This window comes from Scomber scombrus, chromosome 6 (genome assembly GCF_963691925.1).
Source record: "Scomber scombrus chromosome 6, fScoSco1.1, whole genome shotgun sequence".
Classification (NCBI taxonomy): Eukaryota; Metazoa; Chordata; class Actinopteri; order Scombriformes; family Scombridae; genus Scomber; species Scomber scombrus.
In genome coordinates, this window is record NC_084975.1 from 11,126,021 (window position 1) to 11,145,549 (window position 19,529).

General features: G+C 41.0%; 2 protein-coding genes across 3 annotated transcripts; both read right to left on the reverse strand.

The window, feature by feature from the left end:
- Window positions 1–6,615: 6,615 nt before the first annotated feature.
- Window positions 6,616–11,909, reverse strand: mapk12a (mitogen-activated protein kinase 12a). The gene is made up of 12 exons (XM_062420097.1): window positions 11,658–11,909; window positions 10,771–10,900; window positions 10,560–10,618; window positions 10,301–10,412; window positions 10,181–10,210; window positions 9,874–9,921; window positions 9,416–9,530; window positions 8,616–8,687; window positions 8,452–8,531; window positions 8,166–8,244; window positions 7,903–8,076; window positions 6,616–7,715 (listed from the first exon to the last, which is right to left on the reverse strand). The coding sequence occupies exons 1-12, from the start codon at window positions 11,774–11,776 to the stop codon at window positions 7,648–7,650; spliced, it is 1,086 nt and encodes a 361-aa protein (XP_062276081.1). The 5' UTR covers window positions 11,777–11,909; the 3' UTR covers window positions 6,616–7,647.
- A 587-nt stretch (window positions 11,910–12,496) lies between these two features.
- Window positions 12,497–19,267, reverse strand: selenoo1 (selenoprotein O1). Of its 2 annotated transcripts, none has more exons than XM_062421311.1 (9): window positions 18,620–19,267; window positions 17,626–17,829; window positions 17,349–17,526; window positions 16,832–16,962; window positions 16,337–16,614; window positions 16,016–16,184; window positions 14,550–14,735; window positions 14,175–14,331; window positions 12,497–13,949 (listed from the first exon to the last, which is right to left on the reverse strand). In XM_062421311.1, exons 1-9 carry the CDS (start codon window positions 19,177–19,179, stop codon window positions 13,722–13,724), a joined length of 2,091 nt encoding a protein of 696 aa, XP_062277295.1. In that variant the 5' UTR covers window positions 19,180–19,267; the 3' UTR covers window positions 12,497–13,721. The 2 variants fall into 2 exon arrangements, with proteins under 2 accessions (XP_062277295.1, XP_062277297.1); XM_062421313.1 differs by having other exon boundaries at window positions 13,731–13,949.
- Window positions 19,268–19,529: the final 262 nt, after the last annotated feature.

The following is a 19,529-nucleotide window of genomic DNA, read 5'->3' on the forward strand; positions in this document are numbered from 1 at the left end:
TCTGTAAAGAAGCATCGTTTTACATTTACACATTGTGTTTTTTGCAAGTATCAAACTCATTGAATATAGCATTTTAATTAGTGTGCTTTGTACTTTAGGCAGATTATGTCCCCCTGTCTTTATGCTAAGCTAAATTAACTGGCTGCTGGGTATAGCTTCATATTCACTACTACAGGCCTATAGACAATCAAAGTTTTTTTTTTCTCAAAATGTCAAATGTTATAATTGGAGAGTAAGCTAAATGCTTATGAGTACATTTATATTAGATTAATTACATGATTAGTAGTCTACAATAATCCACTATGTTAATCATTCAGTGTGTTCAGTGTCAGATAGTTAAGAGGCCACCAGATTGTAATGTATTATAACTAAATCATCACTGGTCTGTTATGGGGTGGTGATGTGGGACTGGGGTCACCCCCCAGCATTCCTGATAAACATCCTTTCAATCTATAACCCTGCACATCTGCCACACACACCTTCCTCTCTCATCAGACTGCTTTTTGTCTTCCTAAAAGAGCATCTACCCAGCAGACAGACGCAGCCAAAAACTGCAGCCCACGTCAGTAGACAGACCCACCCAAGAGAGGAAAATGTATTTTTTGCTGTTATTCAGAAATTATTTTTATCAATCATGCCTCTCTTCCACCACATCATTTCCTTTACTTCCACTCCATGTAGGTCATGTCAGTAAAGTTTGCTTACAAAGCAATTACACGATCAGTGTTGTTCCATGTAATAATATCCTTTATACTTATATACTTATTATTATTCAATTTAAAAAACATGTCTTTTACTGTGGTTATTTTTAGAGGAACCAGATACCCAGCATCCTGTCTTGAGACAGGACTTATAAATAAGAGCAGAGTCATAAACATGAATACTGAAAGAACACAAAAACACAAAGAAAAATGTAACCATACTGTCATTTTTTATTAACTTGTGGTGACTAGATTTAGAAACTATGTCTAGTTTGATATCTTACATCTTACGCCCATGTGGACAGACATGAGGTAGGAAGGCTGGACTGTATCCCGGTCCCTGTGCTTTCACCATAGCACTCACTGGCATCGCAGAGAAAACAACTATAAAACAGAAAATATCCCAAACACAGATGCGGACATTCCTCACCACCACCATCATCAACCCCCCCTGGAAAAAAAGACCTTTTCTGTTCTCTGCCATACCACTGATGCATGTGAGTCTGAAAGAGTTTCCTTAATTCAGCAAGGATGGGTTTTAGTAAGGAAAAAATGTGATGGTTTCTGTTTCGTCTCGTACTCCCAGTAAGGCTATACAACTGAAAGCAATCATTCGCCCTTAACACATCAAGCTTTGAAGACTCAGAAGATTTTGAAGGCTTATATAACCAATTTAACAGGCTTCGACTTCTGGGCACGTTTTCATACACCGTTGTGCGATAATACCTGTTTATTTTTCAGCTTTCACCAAGGTCTCATGTTTCACCTCATTCAAACAAAAGACTGGAGGAAAACAATTAATTATTTCATTAGTGGGGGGGAACACAATATATGCAATCTGGCATTTACTCCAGCTGCTACAATCTGGATAACACAAGGTGTTATATTGTAACACTCTGTTACATAAGCTTATGAGGTAGGAACATCAAAGCGAATGCCTGTTTGTTTTTCTAATCTTGCCTTCTATCACACAATCTTATTTTCAGCCTCCCTCTGGATGGCATTTCAGGGCATTAACTGTTCCTTCTAACCTTGACCCAGCCACAGAAGCGACTCCCCCTTGATACAAAAAGAGAAACACAGGCCCTGTGATGTACGGTGACCTTTCACCTTTGAGTCAGGTCCTACCCATGATTCAGCTGGACCCCTTGTCTTACCCGGTTTATCACCCGTTGTGAAGGATAACATTCGGAAAGCTGTGACCCCCACTGAAGTCACAGACGAGGTCAACAGGTCTTGTGAGCCACTTGACCATAAAATCAGTCAGAATTTATCATCTGAAGTTCAAACTGGTCAGACTGTTACGTAAGTCATCTTTCATAACACTTACTTTAAACATTACAGAGCTCACCTGCAAAGCATCAGAGGGACACATAAATGATGCTACGCAGGCTTGTGGTTTTCCTTAAGATACAATAAGATAAGATAAGATCAGATGAACTTTATTAATCCCTTGCAGGGAAAGTGAACATTTTCCACCCAAGATCATTCATGCTGAGTATACAGATGGACAGCACACAAGTGGATTATACAACATGCACAGTTTGAGAAATTCCAGTGGGTGTTTTGCAATCTTGTCACTGTTGGAATTCATTTTAATAGAATGAATTCAAGTTGCTGTTCAGTGTCAGGAAGCCACACACCATTAATAGCCACCTTTCAAGTCTACAGGGGGTAAGAATTTGATACTTTAAAGATTTTAAGTGAAGCAGTCCTTTAAGGGCCTTCTCAACCTTTAATGTCCGACTTTTGGTATCATATTTATGTGATGCTTTCCATTGACTATGCCTATCATAAAGGTTTATGCCAAAAGAAAAATCTTGATAGCAAGTAAACTGCTCAGTTCACATAAAGTGCAAAAGCTTTTAGTAGCCCTTGCATGTTATCTAAGAGTGAATAGAAATAAGCTTTTTTTTTTTTTAGCTTTGAGAGCTTATTAAATTTGGCTGCACAATCTGAAAATCAACTTTCATAATTATATATTTATGGAATATATTCATATGAATATTTTTGTTTTGAGAAGTCTCCAGGCTGGGTTGTTCTTAAGCCCTGACATTTGTTATCTGACTGCTGCCAAACAGCAGTTTATTAGGCAGCAATGTGCACAGAAAATCAAACCCAGACACAAAGCAGTTAGCAAATACGGATAACATTGACGATCATGTGAATTTTGTAGGTCCTTGCATTAAAAACGTTCTTTTAAAAAATATCTCAAATAATGAAGCTTATCCCAGCAGTTCCTAAAAACAATAAAAAAAGGCCTGTGAAATAATAGTATACTTTTAACTGCATTACCACGAGATGATGATTGTAATGAAGGCTTGGTAGTCTGGACTGTAACTGTAGCTGGTTTGGAGTATGTGACCACTGTGGTGCATTGGCAAGAATGCAAGGATGTCAGGATGTTATGCACTGATTGGTTAATCCCTGCCACCCAACCAATAGCAATGCTGCTGCTTGGCTGATCCTTGCCACCCAAGCCAGTGACTGATCTACTATAATACACAAATGAACAAGTCTTTCAAAACAGTGATTTTTACTAAATATGAGTAAAATTTCATACACTCCTGGTTAGCTGTACTGGACCCAACAGCCCTTAATAATCAGAGCTGCATTTGACACATTAACACGTTTAGTATCCAACTTAGAAACAAACTACAGTAATTTGTCTCAGTTCAGCAGCTGGCTCTCATCGCTCTTGTGGGTCAGAGGGACTTGAGAGCTCTCCAACAATGTAGTGCCTCTTCTAAATGTGACACACCACAACCCCATATGTCAACACATCACAGATGGACAGAGAGTTGTCCTGGGAGAGGGATCACAGTCTGTGGCATGCACTCTTTGCATTGCATATTCCTCAGACATCTTCAAACAGGAGTGGATGGCTAATGAATGAGCAATGTAAACAAAACTGCTCCATTCTAGCTTAGATAGGCTCTCCCTCAGGCCGTCTGCATCTCTTACCGTCTCCGTACCCTTCCTTTCCTTTCATCCACCCCTCTTTCCATGCCTGTCCTCCTCTTCTAATCTCACATCTCCTAGTTCTTCCCTTTGTTCAAATACCATCTTTTTCCTCTAGACTTATTATTACTTCCTAAACCTCCCATATTTTCTTCCTTTTCTTAGACACCGTGTCCCCTCAGAGCTCAGAGACTTGGAGTGATTCCCCTTCAGTGTTTATCAGTGGGCTCCCCAGCACCATGTGAGCTTGTGGAATTTCCTCTATAGCTCGCCCGGCAGGTCCAGCTCACCTCCTGATGGATCCCACACAGACACGTGTGCCTCTGTATACATCTCACAAAGATCAGGGCAGAGATAGAAGCGCAGGCACGTGTAAAGAGAAAAGAGGTTTGAGGAGAGAACGGTGAACGAGTTAGACAGAATTGTAGAATAAAAACCTTCAGCTATAGTGTGCCAGGCCTCGTGACTCACTTTATTGGGAGTTCTACTCGACCACCACACACACCCGCTGAGCCGTGCATACACACAAATAAATACTGGTCCAGATACACAAACTTAATAATACTGAAGCTGTAAACCTATAAACACAAGTATTCATTCACTAAAACAAACAAATAGAAAATATATAAAAATGCCAAGCTTGAGAACGCATTAAACATCAGTTCCTCTTTTTTAATATGGAAAATATTTTTTAACATAAGCTCAAAAATAAGACTATATCACCATTTTAATCATGTAATTAAACAGCTTATTCTTGCTGTGTAACTGTACAGGGCAAGTTCTAAAAAATGTCTCCCCTCTTATGCAGAATATCTGTCTTTTTAACATTGTCTGTGACATATGTAGCCATGTATGAGGAAATGCAGACTTCTGTAAACTTGCCGCAGAGCAGCAGGAGCAACGAAGATCCAAACCGACATCTGGAACCAGTCACATGGTGAAGAGCACATACACAAAATACCCTGCCCTGTCGAAATATAAATCTGCGTAAAGCCCACAGATAGACACAGACAAGGACATTAAGTGAGCTGACAGATTTTCATTTCGCCTTCTGGTAAAAGTTCAATCAATTTTATCTCAGCAGAGCCCTTGAAGCTGTTTATTAGATCTCCAGCAAGGACATGACAACCCAAAAAACTATTTGGAAAATAAACACTGTCACTGATGATACTGTTGCTGTTGTTCATTTCAATTAAAACTGATGATGGAAATAAAGAGCTTTTTCTGCTGGTACAGTGACAGCATTGGCTCTAATTTATCCAGTCATTAGCTATCAGAGTTCCTACTTTGAGACAAATGAGACATACTGAAACATTTCCAAGCTCATCAGTGTTATTAAGCTCAATCTCTGACGCACATGCAGGATGAAGAATCACAGCAAAGGTACTGAAATTCAAAGTGTTGGTACTCCCCCAGACACATAAAATAAACTCATTTATAACTGGCTTAAGAAAAGAGAGTGACCCAGGTCAAATCAGTGTTTGGGCATCGCTGCCATTCCATGCGTACTCCCAGTCAGTGTCAGTTTGAGTGTATATATATATATATATGTATCCCACGGTGCATGCCAGGCATATTTGTGTATACGGGTGCACATATGTGAACTCTATGTGTATCTCAGGAAATATGCTGCTCGAATCCAACACGCTCTGAAAATAAACCCCGGGGTCAACAAACAAGACCAAGAGAGGGGAGTCCATCCATGTGCTGCTGTGTGTTGGAGAGGAGGGGTTGTAGGGTAAAAAAATGTGCTTTCCCCTCTGTTTTCCTGTCTCCAGCGGGAACAGAACTCTCTGACTTCTGAGTGAACTATCCTTGGTCTGTGCGATTAGGAGGACACAACAAGCACCCAACGTTTGGTTTGGAGGAGTTCAGGCACAGGAAGGAAGCTTGTCCTCTGGGGGAGTCACCCTTTGGGAGTCAATGATCTGGAGGTCACTGAAGACAAGCGTGTAAAATTCAACACCCACCATTGGAGAATGTGTGCGGAGGAATGAGCAGAATCCAAAAGTAAACAGGCATTCTGCAAGAATGTTTAAACATTTGTTATTTAAAGTCATCAATCATATTCAATACAAAAATAAAGTGGTCAATGTTGAGGGCAATCCAGATAAATCAGTGCAACAACTACCATAACAACCCATCTTTGACAGGTTTAATCTTCCAGAAAGGAATAATAACACTAAGCTTAGGAACCATGCTTCTGAGTTAAATGCTAACACCAGCATGCTCACAATGGCAATGTTAACATTATACTAAACATCAGCATGCTTTCATAGTGACTATCTCAGCTTGCTAACATTGGTGAATTAGCACTAAACATAGTGTAGCTTAGACTGATGTGAATGTCATTAGCTTTTCTGGCATTTGGCCATAATCCAAACTATTGGACAATTACATTTTTTTTACCGGATAATGCTCCTTGATGAAAAGTCAAGTTGTCACTGAAGTTAAGATACAGTATGTTGTACAGAAAGAATAAATGTCTGCACCAAATGTCATAACAATCCATCCAATATATGTGGTGATATTTCAGTCTAGACCAAACTAGTGAACTGACAGACTGACATAATGCAGGCTGGTCATAATGGCTTGTTTTATGTGCTGCCACCACCTAGTGGTAAATCTACATGTGAAACATAAAAAGTGAAATGCTTGACACCTATTTGGATAGTAATATGGACCATGCAATGTTGTTGAACAAGGAGGAGGATTTTGATTACTGTTGGATTCACAGCTGAATTATTGTAGAACTGTGAATAATTATCATGAAACTGCTATAGACAAATAAAATACTAAAGAATAATATACTGATACAATAATACTACAACTTTCAATATACTGTGTATGATGGGATACAATTCATGTAGTTCAAGAGAAAACAAACAGTATACGCAGTCATCATTTTCAAAGAGAATATTTAATAATAAAAATGTGTGGTGGTCTTACAAACATGAATTCAAAAAATTAAGACAGAAAATGTGTTTTTGCATTTTGATGTTTTAAAAAAAACGTCCCAACATCAGATGTTATTAACATCTGTTTTTGGTGTGAGATCAAAATACGAATGTTTGTGCATAACCTGCAGCAGTATTGGTCTTTGTCGTTATCATTAAGGCCACTGGGAGGAACGAGGTCACAGCATGCATGTAGAAACACACACACGCACACAAACACACACATGCTTAGGTTACTTTAAGGGAAACTACATTCATTTCCTGGAGGCTTACCCTAACCATAACTACTACGTGTCAAGCCCAAACCCTAACCCTAACCTTAACCATAGACCCCAAGCCACTGTCCCTGAAAGTAGGACACACACACACACACACACACACACACACGCACAAGGACTTCCCAATAACTCCAGTCAAATGTCTCTCGAAGACATGCAGTCACTAACAAGGAATTTGCTTAACAAAATGATACATTAATAATGTAGTAATCCTCGATCACAGTAATACTCAACAATATAACTATTAATTAGATTTGAACTTGTTGAGAATGTCAGGATCAGTGTGACTAAAAGCTTCTATTTTCTCTTTTTCTGTTTAAGTAAAATATGCACAGTCACACTGTCATTTCTTGATTTGTACTTCATACAGGCTGGTTGGGAGTGATGTTTTTGGTAAAGAACTCATACTGCATGTAACACTCTTAACAAAATTGCATTGTAAATTGAACTTGGATAAGTAACTTAAGTAATAATGTAATGACTTACTATACTAATACTTAGTTACTTATCAAAGAATATTATTACCTAACAGTATACCATCCGCCGCACAGAGAGAAAAGATGAAAATGTCTAATACTAACTAGACTGTGGAAGCAAACTACTGGACCGACATGACATTGAAAGAGTCAAGTGGGAAGTCAAAAAGATGTCAGCTCGCACTTCTAAAAGAATTGTGAACAGGTCCCACAGGCAGAAAGATAAAATGTTAGTTTGTTCTGGTCCCAGTTTGCACAGCCAACTCTTTGTGTCTTACAGAGAGGTTTCCTTGGATTCTGGCAATACAGGCCTGAAGGTTAAGATCTCTGTGAAGGTGTGACCTACAAAAAGAAGCATAGAGGAGAGAGACAACTGATTAATAAAACATTAGAGTCCATACTGTCTTCCTCCTTTCCCCTCTGTCCTTCATCCTCCTGACATTACATTGTTCACCCTTTATTGATCTTATCTTTTTTTCTGCTTCCTTGCACCATGATTAGTCTATCAGCTCCTTCCCTTCGTCCTTACGTTTCCACTGGTCCAGGGGGAGGTCTGTGTTGTCTAGCGAGTGGTCGTACAGCTGTGCTTCTGTTTCCTCATCAGGTTCTCTGAACTCTGTGAAGTAAGGCAGCGAGAGAGCTTCTGAAGCGGTAACCCTGTTATCTGGATCCAGCAATAACATGCGCTCCAGGACAGACACAGCTGAATGAAGAGGAGAAACCATTAAATTGAATCAGGGTTTGACTGTCAGATGGAAAATAAATGGAATTAAAAGACTGAGCATGTCCTACCTTGTTGGTTAGTTGTGGAAAAAATATTCTGTAGGTCTTTCTTTTCCACTTTTGGAAGACTTTTTATGTAGCCTTTGGCCTAAAAGAAGACATTAATACATTTCATCTTAAACAAATCAATATGCTCATAGTTACATGTGAGGCGTGTGGATTTGGACTTAGAGATCTGCCCATTTGTGCATCCTATTTTTAAAATTTGGAATATATAGCGACACAATTGAGCATCATTACAAAGTCAGGGAGAGCATATTTAACTTCTTGTATGTGTCACAAAATCTGAACTCACATCCTCAGATTCTAGTTTTGATACAAATTCCTGAGTTGGTGTTCCTGTAATCTTCATGATCTCGGTCAGCTGATCAAGGTCTGAGGAACAGGGGTCAAGGATCAATTGCGATGTCAAGGGATAATTTCAAAAAGGTCAAAAGGGTAAGAGTGGTAAAAGGATACGGTCGCTGCCTTTGAAGAGAGGTTTTCCTTGCAGCATCTCTGCCATAATGCAGCCCACAGACCAAATATCCACTGATGATGAGGAACAGAAAACATAGTTATTAAACCCCATTCATTTCATAAGATCCCAAAGGTTTTACAGCTACAGGACACTGTAGACCAGTGTTCGGCAGCATAAGGTGCATGCATTCCCAAATAAAGTGCTTGCAATTACAGGTACAGTGTTAAAGAGCTCCACCTAGTGGTCAATACTTATTGTTACCCCCAACGCCATTGAACAAATGTGTTTGTGACACCTCTCTACTATACCGTATGTCCTACCACAGTGACACAAGCCCATCTTAACCGTATTATTAATATATTGCTTTCCCTTAAAAGGTCTTTAACACAGAATCTACAGCTGTGTTTTAACTGATTCCTGGACCATATTCACAATCATACAGAAAAATATGTCAATGGGAAAAGAATAAATACTCTCACTACTGACTGAATATAATGCAGCCACAAGACTTGTTTCGTGCTGATAATATTCTTCACCCACAGGCATCACTGCTGAAAGCCACAAGTTTCAACCTGTTCACTGCAGGTTGTAAAGGCCACTCTGGGAAATGTAGTAAATCATGAGCTGAAGTAGAAGGCCAGGGTTGAGAGCAAGCGAGTACACTACTGATTACGAGTACTGATACATTCCACATTTTAAAATAACAGCGATTCAGTGCTAATTGGCATTAATGGAGAACACATTGATGAAAGATGACAGTACAAGATTGGATTTGTTCTTTTAATTAGCTCCACATTACCAGTTTGAGTGTAGTGCATCCAGCTCAGGATGACCTCTGGGGCTCTGTACCAGCGAGTCACCACATACCCGGTCATCTCACTGTCTGCCTGCCGGGCCAAACCGAAGTCCAAGATCTAACAGAACATGAAAGGAAATACAGTAGAGTGAGATACATTGACATGCAATAAGGAACTACTGTCAGAAAAACAATTAACAATCAAGCCTTGTAAACATTCCTTAAAGTGTGGAGCAGTGGCAATGAATATATGCTGTTATAAACTGTTTAGTATTGATTTTATAGTCGCAGGTTTGGTATTGTGGTAAAGAGCACATGCTGTTTTAGCTTGAGATGAATATTTTTGCACATGATCCTTGACAAAAACATTAAATTCTCTAAAATATTACACTGGAGCACCACAAATTAAATATTTTCAAATGTTGTGTTTGTTCACATTATCAGGGCGTGTACAGCTGTACCTTGAGCTCACAGTCTTGGTTGATGGCAAGATTTCCTGGTTTGAGGTCCTGCAAAATTTGATATGAAAACAATAACAAACAGTGACAATCAAGAGAAAAGTTATAGTCATAACAGTTGTTGGCTCAAAAAACAGAAGAAAACTATTTATTGGGAGCATAACAGTGTTTTGACCTTGCTCCTTTGGACCCTACAATGAAACATTTTTTAAATAATTTGCCTTGATGTGCACACACATAATCCCTCTTCTACTGTCAGCTGTGTCACACATACATAGTGGACATACAAACAATATAAAAGCCAACTTACCCTATGAATTATACCAGCAGAATGGATATACTGTAATAAAAGAATATACCAGGAATTTAACAAACAGAATTAAACCCAGGTAATAAAATACACACATTATAAAGTCAAAATGTTCTCCACCTTAAGCCCTTTGAGCATCTGATAAACCAAATACTGAATTTTTTCTTCTGACAGCCTCTGTAGCTTCATCAGCTTCCCCAGATCTGTCCCCATGAACGGCATCACCAGATAACTTGAGGAAAAAGGAAACATTATGAGGGAAACATTATGAGAGCTACATTCTCTTCAGCAAGTTTCCACTTGGAAATTATTTTGGCCAAACTTGTTAATTAAATAAATGCAGAAGAGTGCGGCAGAAGGAGCATTTAATTGCACTTACAAATCATGGAATCTGTCCAGAGAGAGGTCAGCTGTAAACACATCTAATAGGCCGATCACCTGCACCAGACGGAAATGACAATATCACACTATTTGAATACAACTGTCAAGTCTTAATTCAATCAGCATTATAAAAGAGCACAGGAATAAAAAAAGAAATACTGCAGTCTTAAGAGCTTGGAGTCTTTAAGTATGATAATGTTGTGTCTCACATTTTCATGTTTTATGTGTTTAAGTAGCCTCAGCTCCCTGTAGGAACGCTTGGCAAAGAGCTCGGACTGGAAAGGCCGGTACAGCTTCTTGATGGCTACTTTGGTTCCTGTTCTGGAGTCCACTGCTGAGCTGAAAGTATGAAAATAACAAAGGGTGTGAGACAACATATCTTCCAAAAAAGACCAGCTGATCTGTACTATCACCAGTATGAGGAAATGATAATTACTCAATGTTAGAGCATGTCAGTTAAGATTGATCATTTGCTTTCTTCTGATCAGGAATGTCCCCTATATGCCAAAACCTGTATTTACAGACACACACAAACACACACTCCCTCCCTCATCTGCTAGCCCATTAAAGCTTTCCAGTTATAGCAAGGGGGCTCCATATCCAGCGTTTATAATCAAACAACAATTTTCAGAGTTGTTCATGTGTTATTAAATTGCATTCAGCCAGTCAGAGCAGTTCCACCCGCCCACACAGTTAATCATTTACAACAATGGGGGCCGCTTGCTGTGAGACGCACAAAGGTGCCTGAAAAGCTGCTTTTCATTGTTGTGAATCAGCAAACTTGGATGAGCGCACCTCAATCACCCACCCTGCTCATGCTGGCTTCATAACTTAATCATCTTTTAGTTGACTAAAGACGTCAGGGCGTTTGTGGTGAACCCACAGCGAAGGCATCGGTGCAAGTGTCTCCATCATATAAGGAAATGAAGCAGCATGTGTTCAGCGGAGCGCAGATACTTTGTCTTTTGTTTGGCGATGGCACAGTGCGGCCGCCTGTATATCACCATCTGCTCCGTCGTTTTCTTTGTTAACATGCTCCACTTACACCAGCAGTCTGATCTGTATTGCTTCATCCAGTTTCGCAGGTTTCACTTACCAGACCGTCCCGTACGCTCCGGTTCCCACCTGCTTCAGATCTCGGTATCGCTCCGGTACTTCCCATGAGGTTTTGTTGACTTCTTGGCGATAATAGCCGGGTCTGACGCGCCTAGACATTGTTATTCTTAAAAAAGAAAATCAAACAAGAAGTCTAGGATTTGCTTTTCTTTAACTGTTCGTTTCTCCTCGGTCGCTACACACCCATTGTTCCAGATCGTACCTAAAAGCTCACCCTCGATCATTGCGCAGCTCTGCGTTTCAGCCGCTCAGGGCGCACCCTGAGGTCACCAAGCCACTCCCGAGTCCTGCACTAGGCCTACAATTAAAGGTGAGAAGACTGGAATGTGAGTGAGACTAGGCTAAAAGTACACGCGTTGGTAGGTGCACACAAATTTGGATTACAACTTTAAAGTCGATGATAGACTGTCCTGCAGCTGTAGTTGTGGTATATACCTCTATGCTTTGTGCATGCAGGTGGGTGAGTAAATGTTTGGGGCTTGCTGGGGCATGAACATTACTGACACCCTGAAGTGTACACACACACACACACACACACACACACACACACACACAGAGAGAGAGAGAGAGAGAGAGAGAGAGAGAGAGATTTCTAACCACTGTGGTTACGAAACTACTAGAATGATGGTTATATAAAGAAACATCAGATTGTGATCTATATCTGTATTACATTTCTATGAAGAGGAAAATATGAATGGTTAATATTAATGTAGAGCAGTCTACTGGCTGCCTGGAAACATATAACACAACACAGGCATGTGGAGTTCAGTTCCTAAAATGCAGCTATGGTTGTTATACATTACACACAAAATATAAAGCACACAGCCTCTATTGACTGCTCAGTTTATTGGAATATGTTACAACTGAGGAACATATATCAGGAAATATTTCAAATGTATTCAGGAAAAATAAAAAAAACTCTTAGACATAATATCATTTTTTTTTAATCAAATTCTGCTCTAATTGTGGATTTATTTTGACAAAAGGAATGAATTCATTTGCCAAACCGATTCGTTGATCAAATCAGGAAGCAGAGGCGATACAGTTAAAACTAATTTGTGAATGAGGACAAATGTTTTTCCCTTTCTACAAATAATTGTGATGGTTGTGGAACAGTCCGTAATAAACTTCCCCTGAGAAGTTTTCATGTGTTATCACAACCTGAACAAAAGTCCGATTTAAAACACAGTTCCCATTTTTATTATTTGCTTGGCTCTGACTTAGTGGTAGTTTTGATCCTTTGTGAACATTGTGATAACACAAACTGTATCATTTGATGTTTTGGACTCAGTGCTTATAAAGTGATGCTATGACTATGGTAAATGTTTTCTGTTACAGGAGAGTATATTGTGCGTTTTTATCTAGTGCGGCTTTATGATTAAGTGCAATCACTCCCTGTCACTCATGAAACATCATGTACTGTTTCAAACATCATAATATTTGGTATAAACTGAAGTGACACCCTACAGTTTGTCAGAGTCAGACAGGCCACTGTAGGACTTGTTGTCTGAGTCGTCATTACCCGCTAGTTAACACAAAGCAGACAGGGAATAGGTAGAGGGGCTTCTTTGTAAAGCGGCATAGTCACAAGAAATGAAAAATATATTGTTTTCAATTATTTCAATTAATGCCACTTGAATTGAAGGGCATCCACAAAGCATTAAATCCTTGAAATGGTCACTTCTGATGTTAAATCCTCTTTAAATATCTTGTTTTAAGCATAAACCTCAAGACATGGAAGAACATTATAATAAGGAGAATGTTTCGTGGTCAAGTCACACATGGTAAAAAGCTTTTGACCAACAATAGCAATGTCATATTTGTAATAATGTATGCACCAAATTCAACTCATTCCCTGACTGCCTTGTATCATCTAGGATGCCTGTGGGGTATCGTGCCTCATGCTAACTTCCCTAACACTGCCTGCCAAAGCAATAGAGAGTTGGACAGTGAATGGAGAGGAGAGGAGTCTCATAAAAAGTTTAAAAAAAAACAACAACTCTCTTTTCACTTTAGGCAGGCAAGCTAATGCTAAGGGAAGTTATTACGAAGATCATGTGACACAGATTTCATGAGACCAAGCTGGAGGCTTGCTGTCATAGGGAACAGGGTTTCTGGCAGTGGATGTTGATGCCTCCGCCTCTTGCTGGTGCTCGTCCCCTTCGTCCCTCTCTCCCTGTTCGGTAGCTCGACCTCGGCCCATCCACGCAGGAAACTCCAGACCTGGCTGGGAGGAGAAAGGCTTCTCCAGAACCTTGAGGACCTGCTGAACCTGTGGCACAGGGAGGAAGTGAGAGTAGGTAAACACCCCGAAAGTGAAACACTAACGCTGAAGAGAGCAAAAAGGGAATTGAGTGTAATCTTCACTTTGGTACTGTACGCAGAAATGTGTGCTATTGGAACACCATTTTTTTGGGTAAGTATTAATTATTTTTCTAGCTCAGATGCACTAAAAAGGCGTACAGGCTTTTCAACCGTCAACACATCAGATTCTGACCTCAGAGAAGTCCCCACTCTCAGCGGCCTCAATTGCATTCTGGGCAATGTAGTTCCTGAGGACCACACGTGGGTTGGTGCTGTCCATCACCTTCACCCGCTCCTCCTGCACAGCCTGCACATCACTCTGTCCCTCCAGCTCTCGAGCCAGACGCTTCCTGCAGCGGTGATAACACAAAGTGCTCAGTCAGAGTTACAGTAATAGAACAATGCCAGACTCAACACCCCATTTCCTTCTCTTTCCCTCTATCCGCCCCCTTTATCAGTCACACTTCACTCATCACCATCCACCCAGATATCTCTCATCCGGTCCATGCAGTTTTCAGGCTGACTGTCCTTTTTTTCCTCCCCTCATTATTTCCTGCAGATATCTCACCTATAGCGTGTGATCCAGTGGGTCCACTCCTCTGCGTGTTTGGTTTTGAGCTCCTCCTCGTTGATCTCCATCAGGTCTTTCAGTTTGCTGAGCCTTTCTAGCTGTCTCGCTATTGTCAACCTGTCTGAGATCATCTGGAACAGCGCTGGGTTGCTCTGAGCCATAGACAGCAGCATCGCCAGCTCACTGTCAACAGCGGGCAGAAAGCACACCAGTTATAAATGTAAAGAGGAGCAGCTCTGCCAGTGAATTCAGTCCAGGTTTTAACTGTTGTTAGATACTTCATGGGGAATATGAGGTAATGAGATAAAGAAAAGACAGACATTATCTTTATGGCCCATTTTGTTATGCTGGTTATGTTTACATGCACAAGATAAAGATTTGGCAAGACCAGCTGATTAAATGTGTTATCCCAGTTACTCTTAACCTCTTGTTTACATCTGGTTTTGTGATCAGTTTCCCCTCTATGGCTTCCAAAACATAACCCAACTTAATCCACACAGTGTTGTACACAAAGCTGGACTGTATTAGAAGAGGAAAGGTTGTATTTTCTCTAACATTGTTTGACTGCTAACTGCAGATCTTGGCTGTTTCCATGGTGTTACAAATGGGCTGTTGCAGATACAAGATTGCACAAGCCATTCCCCAACAAGAGTTACTTTCTATTTGACAGAGTACAGGTAGCAACTTCCAAATAGTAGCTCTACTTTACTAGGTTTCAGTAACAGAAATATATCAGAGTGAGCAAACAGCAGTGAATACTAGAGGTTTCAGTGGAGAAAAAACTTTAGAGTTGCATTAATTAAAATGTTTGTAACAATAGATCAATTGACTAATAGTAATCTGAAAAAGGTTGCTAATTATGTATTCGAATCCAATTTTGCAGTATCCTTCAGCTCTAAAGGAGCTTTTTGGTGTCTTTCAGCTCATTGTATTGGTTTGATGTCCAAAACTTTATGGTTTTGGTTCAGTTCCACTCCAATCCCCATTCCTGCTTTTCAGTAGCACAAAGACAACTGTTTTCTGTGATAAAGCACTGGTGAACCCTGCTGTCCACTAACTGCACAGCACCAAATAACACACAGACAAAGATAGTGATGAGCTTGTGAATATACTCGAGTGTGTAGCAGCTAAAGAGCCAGATGGTTTCCCATAAGGGTATGTGGAGACAAAACTAAGCTAAAACAAGAATAAATATTGGATGAAGTGAGCAGAAAATATGATGCTAAATGAACGCTAATAATGCTTATTGCCTACAGGATGTGTTACCAGGGAACTATTTGATATAACTTCCACCATAACAACTTTATACACTGATAATATATGAACTGATGCTCTGGGATGCATTTTTCTAAGTTTTTTAAAGTTTTTTTTCCAGGTATTTTTTAAACCCAAACAGACAATGTTAGTATGAAATTAGTCAAAACCTGAAAGAGCACAGTATGTAGCAACCTTAATTAGCTCACCGTGGATCCATAGTGGGTTTGTTGGCAGCCTTGAGCTCCTCTAAACACGCACACTGCTCCAGCAGGAGGTTTGAAGCCTGTTTGACACGCTCCTCCTCTCCTTCGCTCTCTCCCTCTGTGGGACAGGAGATCTGACTCAAGCTGCGGAAGGTGTTGGTGAAGTCAGCACCTATGCGGGAGCCAGACAAGGAAGCAATGAAGAAGGAAACTGAAATTGACACCCATATGTGGTTTTTAAGAGCAGCGGGGCTTTTTGCAGCGTTTCATAGTGCTTCTCACAGACCAAATTCTCTCATCAGACTCTGTTTCCTTTTGTCCCACCTGTGTTGTGCATGATCTGCAGCAGCTCAGTGATCAGGATCTCGTCCTCAGGTTCCTGCTTCTTCAATAACCCCAGCTTCTTCCTCATGTTCTCTAGGTAGAAGCCATTATACAAATCCAGGTACTCTTCCATGACGGCCTCGGCCCGGTCGGGTGGCAGCTCTGGGTTGAGAGCCTCTGCCAGCTTCACCAGGTTCCACCTGCAGATAGCCGGCTGGGCCTGGTAGGTGTAGCGTCCAGAGTTGTCTGAGGCATTGCAAATGAAATCTGGATCAAACCTGAGAGAGACAAGGAAACTTCATGTCCTGAACTTGTGCGTTACGATTACATTTACCAGTTAATTATCCTTTATATACTACTGTATGATGTTGATTAGTATGTTTTTCTGCAGCAAATGCAAAGGCTTTTTTAAAAACTTGAACCCTGAACAGCCAAAGCAAACAATCAGAATGACTATTAGAATACTAAACCATCAACACTCTGTAAATATCAGACCTGTCCATGAAGCCATATGGACCGTAGTCCAGTGTGAGTCCCAGGATGCTCATGTTGTCAGTGTTCAGGACTCCATGGCAAAATCCTACACACTGCCACTGAGCTACGAGTCGAGCTGTACGAAGCATCACCTACAGACAGGAAGAGGCGTTTGGTAAATGACCGGGAGAAAATTATTCTTTTGCGTCATGAAGAACAAACCCTGGGCAGCATAGATGATATGATTGCTTACTAATTAAATAAGCAACTGTCAAAAGTCTCCATCCAGAGTTTAATTCTTTGTTAATAGCTTAATCTTGTATTGAGCAGAGGGCACAGTGACCCAGTAAATGCAGTCACAATGTCTACAGCAGCTTAACAGGATAAGAGGATCCAAATGTTCCTGGCTTCAGACTATACTGTCAGGCCTTGAATCGATTAGATGCTGATCTGAGTGAATGCTGTAAAACTTATAAATCATTGACTGAAACTTGGATGTGGACGGCTGGGAGAGAAAGTGCCAGTCGGGTGCTCTGACCTCTCTGAAGAACGCCACGTTCCTCTCCACCCGGTCAGGGAAATTCGGCTGGATCTCGGGGTAGAACATCTCAATGACATAATCCAACATCTGTCCTCGGATCTCATCACGTCCGTAGCTGGGACCCTGGCGGCCTGTGTGTTCATCTGCGCGTTTAAATATCTCAAAGGATCCAAACCTGCTCGGGTAGTGCACAACCAAACAAACAACTCCTGTGTATACACACCCAGAAGCTTGCACATCTGTGATAGATGACAGAGGTGCAATGTCCACTCACCTGAGGAAAGTGGGAGCGATGCGGAGGACCACGGAACATCTCTCATGGCGAGGGTTTCCGCTGTAGTACACATCTCGTATCACTTTGCTGTCAGAGGTCACGACAGAGCCCGCTCTGGTGGTGGGAACACCCAAGAAGTACATCGCCTCGCTGCACAGGAACTCTCTTATACTGGAGCGAAGGACTTTACGGCCGTCAGCTTGTCTATGGAGGAGAGAGAGAGAGAGACAGCATACACATGACATCAGAGGCACAAAGTATTCAATTTCTGCTGTTTTATCCTTTCCTTATACTGTCCATTTTAGTGCCATTCCCAAACAACTGATTGTAGACAATGTGCTGTTTTTGTTGCAATTTTCTGCAATTGACCTACTTTTTATGTTAAATATCACACTTAGAAGAAACTTATATCCATTATATTGCATATTATGTTAATTTAAATTCCTTTGAATTTGAAAAAACAAATATTAATAAAGTTAATTTACCTGTAGAGTTATTTTTACTTATCAAAACAACCCAACTGCAGTTTGATTGATATTACCTGGAATGCACAATAAAAAACAGGATTTAAGAAAGTTAATAAAAAATGGAAATATTTGATTTCGTTTATTTTTTTTTCTTATTACTGGTTATCAGTCATCTGTAAAGCACTTTTAAAACTACTTTAAACTGCACTAAAGTTAGAGGAAAAATGCTACATCTAAAGTGTATTGACTGATTGATTTTGGGCGATTCACATCTCAGATTATCAAATCTTACAAATGCTTCAACTGTTGCAGCAGCCTCTGATTTGCTCATTCTTGTTTTGTGATGAAAGATTTGAGGATAATGGCTTTTCCCTTGTTTCACTTCACCTCATCAAGATTTCATCAGTTTTTTGCGGAGCGACATGCGGTGACACCTGACCTAGATCTCATAAATCCAATATAAGCATGGCAAAAAACATCCTGGTGTAAGGTTTGCTCTGCGTGTAACAATTAAAAACAGTTCGTACCTGGAATAAGGAGTCAGTCCTGCTCCCTTCACCTGCATCTCCCACCGGCCACTCGGGTTTTCCCGAAGCAGCTCTCGCTCCTGGCCGGGAGGCACCTTCACCTCGCCCAGGTAGCAGGCGGCCCCGTCGCCCAGCTGTCCGGCGAACTGGCCGAATTGATGGCCGCAGTAGCAGTGTGCGGCGGGCTCGGATCCAGGCATCACTGTTGAGCCGCTGAGATACTCTGGCCCGAGAGGATCTTCCTCGACGTCCTTTCCATCAAGCCCCAGCAGCGCCAGAGCTTCATGCGACACGGCCACGAACCGGGGCTTCGTAAGCGGCTGCGGTTTGACCCGGGAGAAACACGCTCCTTTCACCTGTCGCACCCCCGGCTCCTCGGAGGTGTCCAGAGGAAGTTTCTTCAGGGCTACGTTGTCGAAGTCGAGCCGCTCTAGAGGCGAACGACTCATGGCCAGACCCATTTCATCCATCCCGACTTCACCGGTACCGAAGAGTCTGAAGGCGGATACACCGGGGAGGAAAAAACGACACCGTCCCAACTGCGGTCCTAGATAAGCCATCCAACTGCGCCCATCTGACCGCTTATATAGTCGCTTGCGCACTTATAAAGTACTTGCTAGTCATGCTTTCATAATCCTGCAAGCTACAGCGGATGTTTGCGAGACAACTGGTGCTACATTATTATTTGTCCGACTGGAAGCACGGAGTTAGGACGGAACGACACATAACCAAAAATCCAAATAAACGTAAAAACAAGCTAATAAAACGGTTCACATAAGTATATTGTACTCATTGTTTAAATAGCGCTAACATACACGGCTACATATATTATTTTAATAAGATGAAATGACAGAATTCTTGCCCAAAATGTGCATTCATATCGTTTCAGCAATATTGTGCAACCGGGTGA

What these genes read in the sequence shown, in the direction of transcription:
- mapk12a (XM_062420097.1), bottom strand. Translation starts at nt 11,776, where the DNA reads ATGTCTAGGCGCGTCAGACCCGGCTATTATCGCCAAGAAGTCAACAAA. An exon ending in CTGGACAGATTCCATGATTT is followed by an intron (nt 10,413 to 10,559) that starts GTAAGTGCAATT and finishes TTTTTCCTCAAG; the next exon opens with TTATCTGGTGATGCCGTTCA. An exon ending in CCCCCTGGACCAGTGGAAAC is followed by an intron (nt 7,716 to 7,902) that starts GTAAGGACGAAG and finishes TTCTTTTTGTAG; the next exon opens with GTCACACCTTCACAGAGATC.
- selenoo1 (XM_062421313.1), bottom strand. Translation starts at nt 19,179, where the DNA reads ATGGCTTATCTAGGACCGCAGTTGGGACGGTGTCGTTTTTTCCTCCCC. An exon ending in ACGTGGCGTTCTTCAGAGAG is followed by an intron (nt 16,963 to 17,348) that starts GTCAGAGCACCC and finishes TCCTGTCTGTAG; the next exon opens with GTGATGCTTCGTACAGCTCG. An exon ending in AAACCCACTATGGATCCACG is followed by an intron (nt 14,736 to 16,015) that starts GTGAGCTAATTA and finishes CGCTGTTGACAG; the next exon opens with TGAGCTGGCGATGCTGCTGT.